Genomic DNA, 22,889 nt, shown 5'->3' with positions numbered 1-22,889 from the left:
ATTAGACGCACTATTAAATGCACTAATAGACGCGCTATTAGATGCACTATCAAATGCACCCATAATTTCTCTATCCGAACAGCACCTATAGACGTGCCCGCTATTTTGCGCGTCTATAGTTGCTTTGTGTTGTTACGTTCGTCACCTTCTTCATCACCTTCTTCCTCCTCAGTATCCTTGCCTTCTTCCTCTTGAATATCCCAGGGGCCTATAGAGGGACAACATGTATCAATGTATGAAAAATCAAATCTTTATTTACAATATTGACATTATTTAAGTACTTTTAAATACCTACGGGGCGCTCCAATAGCCCAGATATACTGCTCCTCAGTAATCAACTCCTCATCATAGTAGTGCCTCTATGTATGTCCTCTGCGATGTCCATGATGGTAGGTTGTCACGACAGGAGTAGGGTACCTGCCAATGATATCAAGCTACAAGATGACACAATTTGCGGAGGGGTTAGTACAAAGAAACAACCTCCTAATAAACCACATAAACACAATATAATTTGAGATTGATACTTACAATTTAACCTCCCATGATTCAATACCCCCTGCTCCAAAATGCATGTTTCCATATTGCTCCATTTGGATCCTTTATTCCTTCACGTGCTACAGACTGGTGGGGTCCACCTTTGCTGCCTTTATTGCTTTCTTCCACTCATGCTTATGAGCAGTGTGGGGCTGGCCCCTTGGTGGTTGACATCCCTCTCTCCTGGCAATCTCGGCTAGTCCATGGCTCTTAAGCAAAGATCTTTTATTGGCAAGTATAATGATAATCTTTGACTTTGCCCATTTCTCTATGAACTCAACATTGGGGGGATTGGGATACCTAGAGCGATTACATGGTTGCATGTATGTGTAGAATTTTTTTTGGAAACCTTTGAACAAATTGATGTATCCTATAGTGCTTGGGATAGTTGAGATAGAATGTCTAAAGTTTACATGCTTCACATGAAACATAGCACTTGTGATGATTCAATGATCTCATTCAAAATGTTAATTCCATATTTCTAGTTCTCTTCTTAAGGTTTGGAGTTGATACCATTTCTTGGAGACCAACTTTCTGAAGTTCCATTGGGCAATGTGTAAGTTATGGTTCTAGCAAGTTACCTATATGCAATAAATGCCCTAAATCTCACAAAAAATGGCTACACTCAAGCTTGTAGTGATCCATGAACCATTATTAGCTTACAATTAAAGTGGGCTATTCCTTGTATTCTTGGTGTCTATTTGATTGTGGGGAATATGGAGTATACATATGGCACATCCTTATACCTTATATTGGTCTCTTAAGAGATGCGTGTTGTATACTTAATTATTTGCACATTGAACCCACATTACATCATGCAGCATTTACATATGTGTCCCTATATCCTTTCACATCTCAACACAAATGAGATTCTCATGTCTTTTTTAAATATATAGATAAATTGACAAAACTACAAAAGTAGTGACCTGAAAAAAGTGGTTAAAGTACATTTTTTAATTCATGACCTAGAACATTCCATCAAATATGTTGATATATCAATTCTAATAATAACCCTAAATTATATTATTTGGTGGTCAGTAGGGAGGCACATGGTTTCCAACAAATTTTAGTGGGATTGATGCATAAGGACTGGCCAAAGGTAGCTTCATTAAAGGATTCAAGGAGACTAATGAGAGAAAAAAGGCATAATACCAAGAGAGGTTCTCCTTTTAAGCCCTTTGTATAAGATTTATGTAAATAAGGGGAATGGCATACTAAAGGAATGCAATAAGGAGTGATAGATTAGCTCCAATTAATGTGAAGATAGAAAAGGATTGAAATTGCATATATAGGACCAAGTCTTTTGAGATTAAGGAGTATACATGGTATAACATTGATGATATCGAATCCAAATGCAATCTTCTCATGCATAAAAAGAAGATATCTCCAAGGGCTATGAAGGACTACAACTACACAGTCTTGTTATTTTAACCTTGATAATATCAAAGCTATATCAAAGCTCATTGGCATGAAGTTACTAAAGGAAGGGAATATAAAGTCTAATTATATTCATGCTATGATAGCTAAGATTGAATGTTGGGAAAGCCATTCAAATAGAGGAGGTAATAGATCCATAGGGTTTTTTTTTTGTGGGGAAAAAAGGATAAGGAATATCATAAAGCTATGGTATATGTAGGTAGAGAGAGCTCATGCATACTTTACTTTCGACACTGCTACAAGAGATTATTTAAAGGATATATAGTGTGCTTAGCATGAGAAAGATTTCAAGTGACAATCTCATTGAATACAAAATGAGGTCATGTGCATAATCTCAAGCTTAAAAAGTGGTTTAAATGAAAAGAAGAAACTTTATATTTAACAAATAGGAAAATAAAAATTAAAGTATAGAGAGTTTGTGGTCTTTAAGACATAAGAAAATAAACAATTGATATTGTATGGAGAGCTTGTGGTCTTTGGCTGATTGGACATTCTTTGAAGAATAGATATGAATTCTATGCAAGTTTATATTTATGCATCATGTGCACTTATGTTTAACACATAAGAAAATAAAATACTAAGGTATAGACAGCTTGTGGCCTTTAGCTTGATTGAATTTGTATTAATGCATACATAGGAAAACAAATAGTTAAAGTATAGAGAGGTGTTAACATATATGAAAATAAAAAATTAAAGTATGGAGAGCGTGTAGTCTTTGGCTATAGATGGAATTATGCATGTTTGTATTCATGCATCATGTATTCTTGAGTGTAGTCCCATGTTCTCAAAATCATGTGCCCTCATGTTGACTCAATCCTTATCGATGCTTATTAGAAGGTAAGGGCATCAAAATAACAACATTTTATGCACGATGTTTCAAGATATTGGTAAAATAGAGAGGTCGCATAGAGATAGGAGTAGTCGAGCAACCAATTCATGAGAGGAACTAGATGGGGAGGGAAAGGGCTTTAGAAGGGCCTCTTTCCTCCCATAAGAAGCAAATCTATATATTTGGAAAAGTCCGGTGTATCATTAGGCATTGGATCATTCATAAAAACCTTTTACACCCTCGAAACTTCTAGAACTCGTATTGCATGTTAAAACTTGATTTCATCTTCTTTGCACGTTATTAGTAACACCGCGAGGGGCTGGAGCCAAGCAGAAGGGCGTGTGCTTCATGCGGTCCTGCTGGTGGTAGCGTGAATCGAGTGTGAGAGGTGTGGGTAAGTGAGAAAATAAAAAATGCAGCATGAGGTCACGATGATGTGAGGACGTCATGAGGGCACAGGGGTAGGTCCATGCAATTTTACGTGCAAAAGTTTCCGTTACGTGGTAGTACGTGTGTGCCTCGGTCGTCTTATTCTTATTTTTCTTCCGATCATTCACAACCTCGCGAATGCATGAAGATATGGAGGTCTGCCATCATGGCTGTGGTCCAGCAACACAGCGGATGAATTGAAGCCATCACTGAATGCACCGTTTTCTGGTTCCAGCGCTGCAAATCGCAATACCTGGAGTCGCTGCACCAAATGCGTGGATTGCTTGGGTTGCGATGTTGCATGTCACTCTTCAAATGGTTACGACTTAGATCTGGACTTCCGTGGACGATCAGAAGGATCGCTTCTGGATCTGCGCTGATCAACCAGAACTCATCTTCGCTTCTGGATCTGCGCTGATCAACCAGAACTTGAAGAAGATGAGGGAGGAGAAGACGACGCCAATGTACGAGCATCAGGACTAGCTTTGCAGCAGCTAGTAGAGATTTGTATACAATTTCGAGAGAGAAATGCGATTTTCTATGATTACGTTTCAGTCTCTGTTGGTTGTACTACTTATCCCGAAGGCACATATTGCAATTAACTGGCTGAGATGAGAGCGTTTGTTGAGTATACAAGTGACAAGAAAGGGACAGGAGACCGATTGAGAAACTTGGCCACTGCTCACCGTAGAGCTCGGATATCTGTGCGCGCACGCAAACGGTGCCAAGTATACGAATAAATTAGACGCCAGCGGGAGGTTGGCAGCGGTTAAAATAGAAAAGTTTTCGAAAACAACATCTCGAGGCGAGGAGGTATTAGGAAGAAAGACGAAGTAGCTGGCGTGCAGCTTTCTAGGCTCTTAGAAGTACATAAATTTGATAGAGAGAAGCAGATCAGCTGTAACTGTAGCTTCAAAAGTTTCCTTATCGCATACTTATGAATGTGGCTCATTCGGGCCTTGGGGACTAGTAGCTGTTCCCTTGAAGCACACTCGATGGATCTCAACAGCTAGGCAAGAAGGAAGTCTTGTTATACTTATAGCTGCACTCATCCGAGAGAGGATCGGGGTTGGCACATTTGCAGTTTGATGTTGACGATAGGGAAAAAAATGGCAATGCACATTGCACGTCGCCTGCGGGTCGCCCGCCCGGAGGACGCGGTGCTGCTTGCTATAAGGTAGTGAGAAGGAGGTGGTAATAATAAAGGGCACGTCGGCAGTGAAAAGCAAGGAGGAGGTTGGGGTAAGGTTTTGTAACGCTTCTTGGAAGGGGTAAAACTGTTAAATGCTGGGGAGGGAGCGTGATCCCGAAAAGATTTGTGCTACTCTTGCAAGCGACGATTAATATCGAAATCCTGGTGGGGTGCATGTGCGAGAGGGGAGGGACGGAGGGAGGGGAGAGGAGGTGCACGTTCATGGAAGCGCGGCTGGCTGCTGATTGGCGTTGCGTGTTTGTTGTTTGTGGGTGGTGGAGGTGTTTGCTTGCTTGCTCCATGGCTCTCTCATGAGTCTGCAGGAGGAGGAGCAGGAGGAGGAGGGGATGAATTCACGATCTTGATGTGTGTAGCTGCATCATAGGACACTAATCTATTACTCCCTCCTTATAATTTAGCTCATCCTCCCTCACCTACCTTGTCTTACCATCTTCACAACCTTAACCTTAGCACCTCCACAACCTTAACCGGTGTTGACTGAAAACGGAGGTTTAAACTTGGAACTTAACCTTCCAATTTAAAGGTCTTGAAAGGTTTTAATGTCACATGAATAGCAAATTTGGTAATTCAACCTTCAAATTTTGGAATTTAACCTTCAAATTCAAAATGGAATTTTTTTAAAACTTGCAAATTTAGATGCATTTTTTGTTAGATTTTTGTTATACTTTTGCTTACAATCTCCGAAATTGCAATAAAAACTTTTAAAGTTTTCAACTTCAAGATTTTTATAACATTGATATCAATATGTAGTTTTCCTTTTCACTCAACAATGAGCTTGGGATTACTCTATATGTTTTAAACTTGGTATCCCCTCTAGACATGCTTATGCCTCATAACTTCTCTTGGCTTAGTAATGTTTCTTTGGGATTTTTCAATGGGGGTCGTTGGGTATAGAGTAGCAATTTCATTCTCCACATGTTAGAGGGCATTCCCCTCTTGCATGTGAGATAAGAGCCACTATTCTTGAGCACAATTTTCCCTCCATAGGCCTTGTTGTAGACATTCGCAAATTGTGAACCCATAGTGCCTCGAGGACAATCATCAACCTTGTGGAAGGCTCACCCTATTCAGTCAAGGGTAACAAACATATTGGATGCCAAGCTTTGAATCCAAAAGGCATGACACCTCTCACACTGCTCGATCAATGGTAACAAACATATTGGATGCCAAGCTATGAATCCAGAGTGCCTATAGAATAATCACGACCACATGGGAGGCATGATACCACTCTCATTCTACTTGGTTGAAATGTATTGGATGCGAAGCCCATGTGGGGGGACGCTACAAAGAGAGAATAAAACAAGAGCGAGGACTCACACAGCAAAGAGAGAGGTTGTGAAGAGGGGGAGTGAAGTTGGGAACCATGGTTAAGTGAAACAAAGTGACCACGTGCTTTTACCGCTGGTCTTGTGTTGGGAGAGGGTCAACCACTAACCTCGAGAGTCCCAGGCTCTTAGCCCCCACCCTCTCCAAGTCAACCCCCAAACCTTCTTCCTTTTTTCGTCTAAGCTTGCGCGCGCGCGCGCGCTCTCTCTCTCTCTCTCTCTCTCTTTCTGGCTGTCTTGCTTGCTTGCACCCCACCCCTTGGGTACTCGCCCCTCTCCTTCCACCCTCCACCTCGCTCCTCCATCCCCATCCTCCCTTCAGAATGGTTGCATGGCTGGCCTAACTACGCTTCTTCCATCACATCACTGCTTCGAGATTGTGAGGTATAAGCCTACCTCTGATTCCCATCATCACCCCATTCGATCTACTCTTGTCTGATTTCTTCGGCCCTGATGAGCGAACGGTCTAAGCATTTGCCCTCGATAGAGTTTCTACTTGAAAAGCAACGCGCCCGATCGTCCCGGGATGTTCCTTCTCCAACCGTGTCAAACCCATTTTTGCAGGGTTTACACAAGCAGATAATATCCATAGAATCGCTTGGAACTTCCTCTCTGCGCATAGACAGGAGCTTCAGAATTGCCTAGGTGTTCTGTCATGACTGACTAAGGTCTGTCTAAGCATCGATCCTCTATCAAGATCCACAATTTGTCCAGGCCAAAGGTCATGTAATTTGTCCGTATGCGCACCCGTCAGGTAGTACCATGATTTGTTGTGCGCAGATGCTATAACATGCAACCCGTTCAGCACAATTACGCAAGATCTCGTTCGTCTTTGTTCTGATCAACAAAAATTACAGCACGTGAGCTGCCTTGTGCTGTCGAGCCTCATTCAGCTTCGTGCTCTGATTCATGAGAAACTTTCAAGCTGTAGTTTCGAAACACTGACGAAGTCCTCATTATATGCCCTAAAAGACGAACCAGGAGAATTCAGGCAGCAGAGGAAAGAATCAGGATTTAGCTCTTCCAGGATCCTGGGGTCCAGGAGACCGTCCTTTCATAGCAGTCTGAGAACTACCTTTTGTCTGGGTGCATAAAGGGGTGGACGCCTTTGGTCTAGTAACTCTCGCAATTAGTTTGCGACGGAAGGGTTGCTTTGACCCGCGATTGATGGAAAACCCGGAGAGATGACCGTCAGAATGGAACGACTTCCTTTACCCTTTCATCTTACAAAGACTGAAAATTAGGAGCCGGGCAGATGCATGATTTCGTGGGGGGCAAAGTCGGCCAGGAGCTGCTAGTTTGGGCAGGGTGGGTCACTGCCTGCATTAGATTGATGTAGAGGTCATGAAGACTATTTAGTAAACGTTGTTGCTTGTTTGTCGACAGGACTGGACAAGGATCAGGTGGGCTACCCACGAGAAGCAAGGACCCGATGTTTGAATGTCAAAGGAAAGGTAATTCGTGAACGACTTGTGCATCATAAAGTGGGATTTGTCTCAACGTGAAACTTGTCAACCTACTTGGAAACTTTATGTGTTTGATTGTCGGATCAAAACTTTACGACTGTTCGACAACACAATTAAAGGAGAAAACCGTCACGGCGCCGAAGAAAGCCATATTTGAAACTCACACGGAAAGATCCATGTCACAGTATTATCTGTCCTACTTAAATTTAGCATGAAAGATCACCACGCTGGCCCGCATGCTCTTCACATCTTGTGCGTGATAATTGATAACTCCGGAAAGAAAGCTGATGATTACTCTTTCGGATATGGCCAGGGAATCTGCTGAAGGATTTGATTCACTTTCCAGGAGGGTGAAGCGTTCATTGGAACCCGATCGGGGCCGCAGATCAGGCATGCTGGGAATACAGGGATCAGGAAACACTTCCACGCCTTGTGCAGCATGTAAACTCCTTCGGAGGCGATGTGCGCAGGAATGTCCATTCGCACCCTACTTCTCACCTCACGAACCCCAGAAGTTTGCGAGCGTACACAAGATATACGGCGCTAGCAATGTGTCAAAGATGTTAATGGTACTGTAACACATGTCCATCCTTTGCATTGCAATGTGTTCTTTTTCATCGCAGCAACCGTTTAAGCTAGAGAGAGAGAGAGAGAGAGAGAGAGAGTGAGTGTCGGTCCAAAGACCTCGTATCAAAGATTAGAAGTTGCAGCTAGCTGTCAATGGCATAATGTTCTTGCGTTAGTGGTGTCGTAACCCGCTAGCTCTAAACTCCTAGATGATTGGAACACATCAGACTGCTTCAATGAATAGAATTAGCCTTTCGTTAGCCTTTCGTTTGCCAACCTTTGCATGTTGTACATGCCACATTTCGTGTGAGGAGGGATTGATCCGTGGAGATTTCCAATCGGGACCTGGTCTCTTTTTCGGATTTACTGCCAAAAATCGAGTGAGACCATGAATGTGTCCAAAGCAAGCGAAAGATATCAAGTACAACTAGTGGAATGCTTCCATCTTGGGAAGTTAAGTCGGTCCAGGTATTCCCAGAAACTCAATCAGATTGCGTATCTCGCTAGATACTGCACTCTTTGCAAGATTCTTGCCAGTGATCTAAAAAGTTTCCTGCACTGGTTGCGTAAGAATTGTCTCGACTATGCTACGTAAAACCTACAAAGAGGACCAATAAACGCCTTGAATGAGGATCAACCTTAAGACTTGTTGTGACCATATGTTTTTAGCACCGTCTCATTAGAGTAGTTTTTAAGCAGAAGATTTGAACCACATACCTGAACATTTGTTTGCGACCATATTATGTTGTTAGCGCGGCCTCGTTAGAGGACTGCTTACTGGAAGCTTAGAAGTACTTCAGAGTGATATTTCACCAGTTTTTCGTTTTAACAAAATAGTTTACTTCCTCTGTAGAACCACTTCTCAAGTGTCAGAATTGTTAGATTCATGCTCACATGTTGCGTATATTTTGTTGCTAAATTACTATAGGGCAAACAAGCGACGACGCCAAAAGCATTCAAAGTTAATTTTTTGAGTTGTACAATCGTAGGAAGAGCGATCGAGCTTTGGAGTTTCTTTTGCAAGAGGGGTTGGTAACCTCAGTATCTAGACGACTGGATGTCTTGAGAAACTCGATGCTGGTTACGACAAGCGGAAGGCTTTGAACCAAACAAGTTCTTTTTCATCTATGTGCCAGATGCATGTGTAAGGCATCCCTAGAGGTGGGTTGACTGATCAATGCTGCTATTGAGAGCAGCAGATACAAGATTGGCTGTTATAAACGTGGACGGCAAATGCGGAAACTAAATGTTGTGAAGTTAGTGTTTGCAAAGACGTCACACTGAGATGTGTTATCCTCGAATGCCACAGTCAATCCATGTGCTTAGAATGCGCCTTGCAATAACTATTTGTTAAGGTGCAAAAGGTTCAAGCCAGACAAGGTCACCTTCATTTGCAGGCTCATTGCTTGCAGACATACAAGAGTCATTAAAGTCTAATGTTTCTTCTATAGATAATGATCATGGCATAACCCCTTATGTGGAGCATGCTTTGCATGCTACAAATTTTTTTTCAATTTAGATCCAACCAATGCTTCACTATATGTATCTTAGCAAGCATCCATGCTAATGTAGGCAGGTTGGATGCTCCTATGGTAGTGCTTCTCAAAAGAGTGAATTTAGATCCAACCAATGCTTCACTATATGTATCTTAGCAAGCATCCATGCTAATGTAGGTAGGTTGGATGCTGCTATGGTAGTGCTTCTCAAAAGAGTGCCAAAGAGTACAATAACTTGGTTCAATACCTTAAAGAGTCCAAACTTGAAAGGGATTATGAATGCATTGAAGGAGGAAGAAGAGAAGATTCAAGAAGAAGCAAAGATCAAATGTTGCTATCATTGATTTGACATGTCTTGGCTGCAAAGTACAAAGGATATTTCAAAAGACAATCCAAAGGTACCTTTTTAGATTGTGTAATCATTTAGAAAAGGATTGTCTTAGTCTTAAACCTTGAGGTGTTGGCGGGTGAGCAAATGCCTATCCAATGTTGTTGAAGCGAAGGACCATCCAATGAGAGAGCAAATGCCTATCATGATAATTGGGCTTTTTAGTCCAAATTGTGCGTGTATGACCTAATCCCATGTTTGTGTCTACCTTGGGAACCCAGAATTGGCATAAGGAACTAGAGTGAATACACCTAGATATATCCTTGATCTGACATGTCTTTGGTCCATAAGATTAAGTTGCTATCATTGATCTAACATGTCTTTGTTGCAAAGGACAAACTTGGATATTTCTGGCCAGATTGTTTAATCACTTAGAAAAGGATTATCTTAGTCTTAAACCTTGTCGTATTGGTAGGAAAAACAACCACTAGAAATATATTGCTTTTTCAAGAAGAAGATTACCAATGTTGTTGAAGAGAAGGAGCATCCAATGAGAGAGCAAACTCCTATCATGATGATTGAGCTTTTTAGTCCAACTTGTGAGCGTATGACCTAATTCCATGTTTGTCTCTACCTTGGGAACCCATAATTAGCATTAGAAATTAGGGGGTGGTGGGGGATTGGGGTGAGGGGGGGGTGAGGAGGGCACTGGGGTTGGTGGGGGGTTAATAGGAAGTTGGTGGGGATCAAAAAATAAGGAGAGTACAAGCAAAGTTATCAACATTTAGAAAGAGGCTGAGATTTAGTGAGGGTTCAGTCACATGGAAACTATATATATGCATTTCTTGGATTAGTAGATATTATTGCTCTTAGTATATTCTATTATGTGCACCCCTATGAGTGAGTTAAGTTTTTGTATTTCTTACTTCAAATGTCTGTAGAGGTATTAGCCTTGAAATAAGAAAGATGTTATGGGAATATGTGCAAGCATTCAAATATAGACTTGATCCCTAAATATATACATATATATGTATATATATATAGATATTATGGGAATATGTGCAAGCATTCAAATATAGATTTCATCTTTAATTTGAGATTTGTATAGCCCATTTACAAGTTCTCAATATCAAGATTATAGTTGATCCTATAAGTTAAAGTCCTACCTCATTACAAGCTCTCTTTTTTCTATCATATATGTGATTTGACTTGGAGTTTCCACAACACAAGGGAAAACACACTTTATTTCTTCAATCATGTAAGTGAAAGGCTATTATTGTACATGCAAGACATATACAAACCTGTAGTTGTGGCATTATGCTTGTATAACTAGTCCATGATGGTCCATTTCTATAAGAGATAGTATTTTATAATAATAACAACCTTGGCTGCTAGCCACCATAAAAACTCTTTCACTAGTTGGTTGACATCATATGAATTATTTTTCTATCAACTTATACTTTTTCCACAAGAAAGGAATGCGAATAGAATGATGAGCACAAGAACTCATGGGACAACTTACTAAGAACTCCCATACATAATACTTGCTTTTTAATATCTAAAGCTACTCTTATTGAAGGACTCCCATTAACAAGGCTCTAGACACAATTGTTTATTTTTAGGTTAATGTGTAAAATGTATGGTTGTGCGGGATTGGAGCCAATACTCCATGGGTAGATAATAACCAACATGGTAGAAGGTGAACTATATCCATACAATGCTTGCAAATCTTCCCTTAGTTTCCAAGATCAAATACATTATTTCGAGATTATTTCTTAGCCACATGGGACCTCCCATTGCAATCATTGTTTATCTCACACTTACTAGCTGTGAGACCCTAGCTCATTGCACTCTAGTTTACTTGTATGTTTTGTTGTTTGCACACTTTTTGTATTTTTGTCATTGAAATATTGACATTGGTGAATTTTAAAAGGCAAATATATATGGGAATTAGATGATTGATCATCTTGGAAAAAGTCTTTTATGAGAGTTGCATACTTTCAAGCAAGCTACAATTTTGAGACATTGTAATTTACATTCAATGGATGGTGAAATGATGGTCCAAAGACCATGGGAAAACCCTTTGGATTGGTTTTTCTGCTTGGATTTTAGTGCAAATTTCTAAAATAGAAAAAACTGGTAGATTTTGGCAAAGACATGAAGAGCTAAGTTGTAAGGAATCGAATGATGGTCAATGATTATTTCTAGATCATTCCACACCATTTGGAGATGCAGGGCTCCGAATAGGGCTTTGTTTCTAGAAATCATGCCCGATTCACACTTCAAAAAGGTAGAATTTTGAACTAAGAAGAGTTCACTCTCTACACAAATTTTCAAAGAAGAAGGCTTTTGAAGAAGAACCTCTCTCTCTCCACAGATTTTTGAAGAAGCTTCATACATGGATTTTGAGGCTAATTGAGAAATAATCAAATCCAAGATTAAGATGATGATCGAGACCAAGGCTCCAGAAATAGATTTTGATTTTGAGATGGAGACTATAGATTGAGATCTGTTTTCTATCGCCAATTGTGACTGAGATTGAGATTGATAGGATTGAGATACTAGAGGTAGAGTAAGGGTAGAGCATATGGGTGATGGGGCAGTATATCTTTCTTCCTACGGGAAGTATTCACTTTGTAAATGAAAACTCTTTTTTTGTCAATTTTGAATTGTACTTTTATGTGAAAACTTGACTTCTATAACTAAGCACCTCACATTAGCTCATTATGTACAAGTCATGTACATCACTAAATCCATTCTCAAAGGTTACTTAACCCTTCACACACTTCATGCACAATATCTCTGACATCATTCTCAAACATGCCCATTTTACACACATATGCCGTGCACACATGAATACATGAGCAAGATCTTGATCTCAATAGATGCCCCTCAAGGGGATTGCATCTTATTCCGTGCACACATGAATACATGAGCAAGATCTTGATCTCAGTAAATAGCCCTCAAGGGGATTGCCTCATCCGTTGCGGCCCTCTGCATGCTTCTAAAATCCATGCTCATATTGTAGAACTTGTGTTTAGTATTTAGAGGTGATTGTTCAATGTGTCTAGCCTTATTCTTACCTACGATTGCTGACTTTCTATTTGAAACTTCTTTCCTAAAATTTTGGTAGTTCAAAAACCTCTAGAATTATGTGAAGTCGCTATCTGTTCTAGTTTCCAATCCATATATCAAGCTACCCTACTTCTACACACAGTTTTTTGCTCTAGTTTGCCCTTGGTATTGGTAGATAATCTATCTATAGATAAAAATGAACTACTATTGTTTGCTTTCCATCGCTAGAAGGGTGATCTTAGGCCCTTGTAAAGAAAACCGAACTATTTGGGAAGCGATCTGTTGGGCTTCGTGGAAGCCTTCAAACAATAAAATTTTAGCATGCTATTGCATTATCCTTTGGTTTGATTGCTCGTGGTCAAATTCTACATTGAGTTCTTACATCCCAACAATAAGCTTCATGGTATTTACCTTGCGAACATCATTTGAAGCGGGTTTGTTACATTTCTATTTCCAGATCAAAAGCTTTATTTTTTCATAATATTTTTTCTTTACCATGAAGTCCAGTTCCCCTATAAGCACCTCGGAGGTGAATCCATTTATCAATCCAAATGTGGATGTGAGTCAAGATCAACCTACATGAAAGACTACGGTCCCTCCTGATGTGGATATGCATGTGAAAGAAAATATTGATTTATAGGATGACAACCTACTAGGTGTGATTGAATTTAAGAGTATTAAAACACATCAAACAATGGGTCTAGAGGCTAGTGTCAATCAAGTTTAACTCATGTTGCATAAAATTCAAAAAGGTATGTCGACTTCATCTATGGAGCCTATGCATGTGGTTGGGATATTAGATGCTCCTACCACTAGGGTTGTACCATCAGTCAATCCTGTGGTTCCCATAGTTGAGTAGAGGGCTAGTGGATGAGGGGATACTACTACAACTCTAAAAGACTTAAAGCCTCCTACCTTTAATGGTGAGGAGAGCGAGTAGAATAAGGATGTAGTCAACACTTTCCTTCAAAAGTGACAAGATTTGCATAGCCTTTGTGATAACTCAAAGAATATGTGTCCTAAAGAGGCTAGTTTGTCCCTTGGGCAATAGGTGTACACATGGTGGATCAGTCTGATAGAGAGTGAAACATACACTACTACATGGTCAAGGTTTGAATCACTTTATAAAAGAAAACACCTCCTCAAGAACAACAATATGGAGAGAAATTGGGATGTTTGGAATCATTTATGTGTGTGTGTGTGTGCGTGTGCATGCGCGCGCGCACACGTGTGTGTGTGTGTGTGTGTGTGTGTGTGTGTGTGTGTGTGTGTGTGTGTGTGTGTGTGTGTGTGTGTGTGTGTGTGTGTGTGTGTGTGTGTGTGTGTGTGTGTGTGTGTGTGAGTGTGTGTGTGTGTGTGTGTGTACAAGATGCAAAATTCTTCCATTGACCCAATACATTACCAATTACAAGAAAGTTACGTAGTGACTTATGATCAATCCACGTCAAATTTTTTGGTCAAATATGGACAAGATTAGTAAGGGCATGGGAACCACATCCTTTGTAAGTGGTAAAAATATTCAATAAGAAATTAGACTTTGTCTACAAAAAGTATTTGAGAAGAAGAGGAATTTGTATTCTAACGTACATGCATTCAAGAAATAGTGTCATTGGCTATATCATGTGTGATGCTAGTTTGAGATAGATTTCGGTCTTGTTAGTATCGAATAGCTATAAAGGAAGTTGAAAGTTCGAAAGTCTTGTTCGACAAGTTCTTTCATAGTTTAACTTTCAACTCAAAGAAAGTATCATCACAATGGGCAGTCATCTTGAGGAATCCTATATACCCATAATTAATTTTAAATTTAGTTGATTTAAGAAATATGTGATTGTGTTTAATCAGTTGAAGAGGTACTGCATTGATGATCCACATAATGCCCACACATGTTGTGTTTATCACTTGATGAAATGGTGTTAGTGGTGTCTTAAAAATACTTAAAAAAACCCACACATATCCACTCCTAGCAATGGGAATGCCGGGGTCGGACTTAAATCCGACTAATGTCAAAAAAGAAAGAGACAATACAAAGCATACAAATAGTTGAGACAATCATTTGTAGAGTGGAAATATTGCATATAGTTTGTATTACATCAGATAGCAACAACTCAACATGCAGGAGGTGATGACCAGCTTATAGCAACATCTGATGGTATTCCGCCGACCTCAGTCAGATAACAGTCAAAAAACAAACATATTCCAAGAAATGATGTGGTGGATAAGACCACTACTACATGCTATTAGGGAAAGTTATAACTGTTCCTACAGTTACAAAAGTATCCACTAGTTGCTATTGTAACCCCCCCTTACTAGAGGTCCACTAACCCTCTGTCATCAAGGTCCACCTTGGTGGAGAAGTCATCCTCAACACCTGGCACACCCGCTGGTAAAACTTTTTTGCAAAAAAAAGTGGAGGACTCGAACCCTTCATTGGAAGTCATCCGCATCCTCTTTGCAGTACTTGTTTAGTTCTGATTCCTCCTCAAATGTTGTCTATTCTTCTATAATATTTGCATCGAGGGCCAAGGCATGGCTCATGGTTTCTGTGTTTTTTGTGTCCTTATATATGGCGTCCATGAATGTGGTGTGCTTTGCATCCAACTCTGTTGACAGGTTCTGTTGGTGTCTCGTTGGTGTGATGCAGTCGGCTTCTCAAACTATGCTTTCAAATCAAACAATGATGTGTCATTATGCATGTATGCTTTAGATTGGAGAGTCTCTAATTCATGTGCCATGATATTGTATGCATATGAAGTAGATGCAAAGGTATCATAAGGTCTTTGAGCAATTATGAACATGCGTTTTTTGAGAATTGACCATAGGTCTTGAGACATCTTTACCAACAGATTCTTCATATCTTTGATTTCAGAGGATGTGAGGAAAACTCCATCTACCTCTTCTACCATGTCATTAGAAAAAAAGGGAGCTCATTTTGGGGCCTTTTAGAAGAGAGAGAAAATAGGCTCTCAACCAATCAGGAGTGGTCCAATGTAACGTTGAAAATTCAACAAAAGAAGATGAAAATAAGAAAAAGAAATAGTACTATATGTTCGTAGAAGCATGTCACATTAATGAGGTGATCTAATTTGAATCTTTAAAATTTTTATTTTCTGTGCAGAATTTGGTGATTCTGACACCGCAGACGTGCCCCAAGAACGGCACTGAAAACGCTGGAATCGGACGGATTCATCCGATTCCAGCGTTTCCAGTGCCGTTCTTGGGGTTTTGGGCCGTTCCGGTCGCGTCTGCGGTGTCAGAATCATCAAATTCTGCACAAAAAAGTGTTGCTCTTATATGAACATTGAATGTAAAGCATGTGAAAGAATATATTTATTCCTTTTCACACTGACATTTCTCATGCAAGTATCCATATTTTCTTGCTTTTGTAGAGAGAGAAAAGAGAAAATAGTGAATTTCTTACAGGGCCCCAAAATGAGCTCCCTTTTTTCCTAATGCCTTGAGCTGTTATTCAACTCCTTCCAATGCATGGATATTTTGTTCCTTCAGTATAATATTTCCAATATGTATTTCTGTGTGGGCTGCACCCATTCGATCTTGTTGTAAGAAAAATTATGCTTTCATTTCTTGTAGCCAAGTTGTTACAATTGGCAGGCATTCCTTCTGTACTCCCACTTGGGCAACGAGCTTCGAGATTTGCTTGTCCTGCACTTCTCTGTATTGGGCATATTATTTCTTGATGGCCTCTAGTTCCAACTGAGTGTCATCGAACTTCTTCTGCATTTCTGACTACTTAAGCATATACTCTTGTGCCGCTAGGATTGCCAATAGTGTTAGTGGTGTCTCCAACAGATTGAAAAACACCTACACATATCCACTTCTAGCAATGGGAATGCCAGGGTTGGACTTCAATCTGACTAATGCCAAAAAGAAAGAGACAGTACAAAGCATACAAATAGCCGAGACAATCGTTTGTAAAGTGGAATTATTTCGTATAGTTTGTATTACAACAGATAGCAAGAACTCAACATGCAAGAGGTGATGACCAGCTTATAACAACATCCAATGGTATTCTGACCTCAGTTGGATAACAGTCAAAAAACAGACATAGTCCCAGAAATGATGTGGTGGATAAGGCCATTACTACATGGTGTTAGGGATACTTATGACTGTCCCTATAGTTATAAAATTATCCACGACTTGCTATTGTAACCCCCCCTTACTAGAGGTCTACTAACCCTCCCTGGTTGAGGTCCACATGGGTGTAGAAGTCATCCTCAACAAATGGTACTCATCCTAAAGTAAAGTGGCCCCTTATTGAGACAAGCGCATCCACTAGAAATGAGTCTCGTAAAGAGGATAGTGTCTGATACATGACATTATTCCTAAGGTGGAAAATAGGATGTTGGGACTCCAATCCACCATTTAGCCAGAATGATGAAGTTTGATAAAGAACGCCAGAGGTACATTGTCCCACTTTAATTAGTGCAATAGAAAAAAAAGTTATTAGCTAAACCAAAGGAGCTTATAAGAGGGTTTAGTAGATTTTTTGTGTTTGCTAGGTAGTATGGGACACTTAGGGAATGATGAGGAAGCAGATATTTGACAATCACTGGTTGATCGGTAGTTACTAGCAGAGAAGCTTCTCATTTAAAGAAATTTTCAAGATAGTGCATGACATTGTTTGAAATGTAATTAAAGATTTAGCCAAAGAAGTTTATGGGTGGTCAGTTGAGTAGTTGTAGAATTAAGAGTTATAGAAGATTATCCAAATGAATAGAGACCGTGGATCAGTTGGGTAGTTTGGGATACATTAATTAAAATGTGTTGTTCATATTTGGGAAATGGACCCTATAAAGTGTGACAATTTTCACATAATGTTGAAACATTACCCCTTTAATAGAATTACTATAAAACCATGCTATGCATGGCCTTGTATATTATGGCCACTCTAGACAAAACCGTCACTTTATTGTGGAGTCTATGTTGGTAAGTGGCTTTACTATCAAATCCTATAATTTGATTATGGTTACAAGAGGAAGGAGTTAATGTCCTTAGATGGTCCAAGAATCTAGATTATGAAGATTTCATTCTAATTTCATTGATGTCTTATCCACACATTTGAGTTATGTTACAACACACCTCCTATTGACAAGAGGACATATGTGTATTTGACAAAATGATTGACTTGGAGGCCTCCTTCCTTATTATAGAAGAAAGAGTATGAGATTATTGTAAATTAGAAGTCACAAGAAACATCACCCTAACTTGAACATCATTTTTATGGAAAACATATTGCAAAATATTTTGAACATGCTTTGATTTTGAAATTGCATTTTGGATTTACTTTACAAATAATTCATGTGCGAGTTCATGTGCCTTGGTAATTAATGTTCATGGTTGAATTGGATAAAATTTGGGCTTTTTGAAATGTGAAACAAAATGCATTACATATAGGCCTTATATTTAGCAAGATTGAGGAGTTGTTCCCATTTTCATGATCCTAGGACTTCACCCTCTCTGCAACTACCAAATTAGCCACCCTTGAAAACCTTACATTGAATTACATGATCTTGGAATTGTAACTATGAACCTCCTATGAACCATGTAGCTAGGCCTTGAATCCTTCTTTTTCTAGGCCTAATCCTTCTTTTTCTTTTGATATATGTATGTATGATAGCAACCCTTACGTAGTCCCCTCTTTGAAGTCTTTATCTTTTATCATAGGACCTTTATATTATGGAGTCTATTCTTTGACTTTAGTCATCATCATAAAGTCTTTCTTCGTCTTGTCCAAAGGATGAGGTTATAGCGTAAACATCTAGGTACTTCCTATTTTGACCTCCCACATTTTAAATGGACTTTGATTTTTCCCTTTAACCATCAAAACCAAGGAAATTTCAAAGTTTTCTCTGTGGCCAGCTTTATTCGACCCACAAAATGCCCAAAACGGGCAATGACCGCGTTAAGCATGTTAATATTTGTGGCACTCAGCAGCGCACTTTGGGACGTTATACACATCATATGTTGAAATGCTGGAAGCTTTAAGCTTACAAGGCCATCATATTTCAATGAAAGCATAGAGTAAGATGGGCTGCTCCTGCAGGAAGTTCCTGAACACCAGCGTGCCGATGCAGCAAACAGTCTCGTTTATGAAGCTAACGCGCGACTTCGAGACCCCGTCTACGGCTGTATGGGTGTCATTTCGACATTGCAACAGCAAGCACAAACTCTACAGGCTGAGCTGAATGCAGTAAGATCTGAAGTGATGCGCTACAGGTGCCACGAAAATGCAGCAGCAGCGGCCATGCAGGTAGTAGCATATCCAACCACTGAAAGAGCCACCACCGGAGGGTTGCCATCGCACTTATCCGGGCCTCCAGATTACCCAGGCGCCTCACCGTCAAGTAGCGGAGCAACGGCAGACACTAAAGAGCGCTTCTGGTCCTAGCTTTCATTATAATTGGCACTGGTACTTCCTTATTCATACATGGTCTTCGGATGTTGAAGTAAGTTTATAAACTTGCGGCTTCTGATTCTGAGCCGTCAGACGTTGTGCAAGTGTCGGATCTTAATATGCGGTCTTTCTCTATGCTTTTCCCGCGAACTCCCATCCTTTCTTGTTTGTAGAGGATACTTCGGCTAGTTCTACTAACGTGTAATTTATGAAAACAAAGGTACCCCGCAGCTCCTTGATCCTGGAGTCTATTGCTTTCATCGAAGCAGAGAAGCCGGACTGGTTAGTCGACGTAAAAGAGTTTACTTATACCTGTTTGGAGCCTGTTTGTAACGGCAGATCTTCTTTCATCCTTTCTTTTCCCTTCTTTCTTAATCGTAGGAGTGTTGCCTATTCTTTTCGTATAATTTTTTAGAATAACATCGTGAAGTTATATCGACGTCCCGTCTCATGGCCGTCCCATACTTCACATCTGACCAACGAAAGTTCAGTTTACACTCCTGCAATCATCGATGAGCATAGGACACCATTGTACATTGTTACGAATTGATGTAATTCGAACCATTGTTTGCACTAAAATTTTTGATCCCCACAGCTGTATTACGACAAGACGGAAAATTTGGCTTTACAAATTCGACACCTCCCCCCTCCCCCCAAAACAAATCCTACTGAACGTAAAGATCTTGTGCAAGTCATCTAATAAGTTGTTGGAATAGAACAATAAAGCAATGGCTCAATGGAGAGAATTCCTAGGTCTTTTTCCAAACAAGATCTTCTAATTTGTAATCTAAGACATTTGATGTGTTATGAAAAATTGTTATAGTGGGTCAAAGCCATTCTTGATGGCAAGGCCATTAAAGGCTCACTTCTATATTTATGTGAGTGGTTTGGGCAATCGTTTCAAGGTGGTTTATTTCAACTTAGACAACATTTGTTGCATCATGCAAAATAGGGTGTGCCCATTTTCAATGAGAAATTTAACTCTTTAGATTGGATCTACCTTAATGTTGAGGGCAATAACTACCTTGTCAAAATAGTGCTTAACCATTTTTACATTACTATTGCATGCCTAATCCATTTGCTACAAAATCAAAATGATTGGCTAACCAACTATAAACCCAAACCAAAGTGGAAAACTAAAAGGAGAGTATGACAAAACTCACGTATGTGACCTCTATGTAAGGTTTACAGAACATTAAAGTTGCTAGTTAACACATATAGCCTTAACAACATGTAGCAAGCATGAAAAAACAAGACAACCTATGTCTATTTTCAATAGACCTCTAGCTTAAGAGGCACAATGCTTTATCAGAACATGATCTCTTAGCTCTTTATTAGAGAATCCCTAGTTTTATTGAGAGTACTTTCATTGTCTCTATCCTTAGGGCAACGGCATACAACCTAGGTACCTAAGGGTTCTCTCATAACATGACCTATGCATGTCTTTGTCAGATTAGGGTCTCCTCACACCATCTTTGCATCAAGATAAATGCCTACGGGATTGGAGAGTTCTAAATACTTATTGGCAATGAATATTCATTGTGACATGGATGACAAAGAAATATTGTGATTGGACTTTCTTCTATACAAGATCAAGGGGCAATACCATTGTTCCTCTATAGATGCTTGTGTCTCCTTGACACATTCCACACATCACGCTAGCTAGAGGGGGGCTTTCTTTTTCAATCCACTAAATGAACTAGTGCATGCATTATTCTCTAAAACATATATCACATTCAACCCACTAGGTTATAGCCACCATGCTAATTTTAACAATGGGGATGGTTCTAACAATTTTGAGATGGTTTAGAAACTAATCCAGTATTGTGGGAACATTGAATTATCTAACATAGTCAACCATGGTAGTTGCAAGAGCATGCTACCTAGCCAACCATTCCAATGGCTGAAACTAGCCTACTAGCTGGGCAACAAGCTTGCTATCCCTATGTAGCCATTTTGCTAATTTAAGGACTAGCTTAGTTGAAGAAATAATAAGCTTGTTGAGTTAATGAGTATATTTCACATGTATTTTGCATTGTCTTATAGTGAGATAATGTTCTTATTCCTAACTGGCCAACGTGATAGTTGTAATAGCAATCTATTTAGCCAACTAGCCTGGTAGTTGAAACAACAAGCTTGTGTTAATGATTTTAGTTCATGTGTACTATGGATTTTTTATAGTGGAGTAATGCTCTTAGTATGCCAGAACATTCATTTCCCTTAAGCTTTAACATAATTTCAAACACATAAACTACAATCATAGTGAATGTTCTTGAAGTTATAGGGAGGGTATAAGTTTACAATCTAGTTTTTACATTTTGTTCAATTTGAGGATAGAGAGATTTATGGGTAATAGCTTTGATGTGAAATATAGATTTGAGCATGACAACCCTAGTAAGACTCAAATGGGAAAGGTGTGCTGCTACAAAACACACACAGAATTTGACATAACCTCGATTTGAGATCAGGTCATGTTAGAGCATTGCTATATGTAGATAGATGCCAATGTCTCCCAACTGAATGCCTTGTCTCTTAGCCACGTAGATCCTCATTGTATGGTGCAAGAGCAAGCGATTTTGGAATCCTAAGGTCTCTATGGGAGCCAATGATTTGTCTAAAGTGAGACTCCGAGTAGCATCACATTGAATTTCTTTGTCATCGCAAATGCCCATAGTATGGTGTGAAGGAGGTGTAATCTATATTCTAGGATGGAATTCAAGGTAGAAAACCCTATCATTGTAAAATCGAGGTGATTCAAAATTGTTGATGTTAAAGTGTCACACTAAAAGAGATGGCTATCGTTGCATGACACCACTCAACCATACGAGCTTATAGATCAATTAGTTCATCCATACATGCCTCATAGTTTTACAGTCGCTAGCAAGACAAGCAGTTCAATATGTTCTTGCACTTATTTGCCTTTTTCAAGATCAAAATTACATGTTTAAAAAATAAATGGAAATATAGAGGAGATATTGTTACAATAAGTAGATCACAATTTAATTGTATATCACCTACAAAAATTAGGTAACAATTTTAGCGCATATCTCTTACAACCATCTACCTAATTCTATGTCTAATACTTGTCTACCTATAGACTCCAAGGAGTTCAGGAAGTGCAATACTTGTATCACTCTACATTTTGGATAACAGGGAACACAATGCCTTAATTGTCTAACATGCTTTTCTATTGCACTAATATTTGTGGACTAAAGATTATCCCCAACTACAAAGATAGTGAACAATATTGGTGGATAGATGGTACCTCTTTAAAATGTAAATCACTTATGATTTTATTTATCTCAAGGTTTAAATCCTTGACTCATCTATGATTGGTTTAACATGATGTGGATGCATCCATAGTAAGCCGGGATTGACTTTTCACTTTTCCCATGTCCTAAACAATATGGGGGGCTAGTCGAGACCACGACCTAGATCCAAGTTCCCTCATATCTCCACATCAAGGGGGCATTATTTTGCCATTTTTAAAAAAAGAATTTATATAGCATGTTTTGCATCTATGCATTAAAAATAGCGAATGAATCTTTTGCATCCATGCATGATGCATGTCTATGCATTGAAAAAAGTGAAGGAATCGTTTGCATTCATGCATGATCATTGATTTGCATTCTATGTATTTTTATTTTTATTTTCAAAGCATAGGGTTGGTACACAAAGAGTTAGAGTCACTAGTGCTAGTAAGGTATTGCCACATGGTTGCTTGCTCACTATTGTGTGGTAAAATGCAGTTATTTCCAAGGTCAATCATTCATGATTT

The 22,889-nt window shown here is 39.4% G+C and overlaps 1 protein-coding gene across 1 annotated transcript; it reads left to right on the top strand.

The window, feature by feature from the left end:
- The first annotated feature begins 6,003 nt into the window (after window positions 1-6,003).
- LOC147891502 (LOB domain-containing protein 15-like) lies at window positions 6,004-19,482 on the top strand. The gene is made up of 5 exons (XM_087387940.1): window positions 6,004-6,151; window positions 7,154-7,221; window positions 7,547-7,802; window positions 18,761-19,126; window positions 19,332-19,482. Exons 2-4 carry the CDS (start codon window positions 7,208-7,210, stop codon window positions 19,103-19,105), a joined length of 615 nt encoding a protein of 204 aa, XP_087244066.1. The 5' UTR covers window positions 6,004-6,151; window positions 7,154-7,207; the 3' UTR covers window positions 19,106-19,126; window positions 19,332-19,482.
- The last annotated feature ends 3,407 nt before the right edge of the window (window positions 19,483-22,889 follow it).

The sequence above is a fragment of the Dipteris shenzhenensis genome, chromosome 17 (assembly GCF_047967505.1).
Source record: "Dipteris shenzhenensis isolate YYH24624 ecotype China chromosome 17, Dip_SZ_1.0, whole genome shotgun sequence".
NCBI classification, from domain to species: domain Eukaryota; kingdom Viridiplantae; phylum Streptophyta; class Polypodiopsida; order Gleicheniales; family Dipteridaceae; genus Dipteris; species Dipteris shenzhenensis.
This window is presented reverse-complemented; position numbering and strand designations above follow the sequence as displayed.

Bases quoted from the DNA above. Each gene is read 5' to 3' on its own strand.
- LOC147891502 (XM_087387940.1), top strand. The intron at 7,803-18,760 runs GTACTGTAACAC...CTGCTCCTGCAG, and splicing joins ATGTGTCAAAGATGTTAATG to GAAGTTCCTGAACACCAGCG.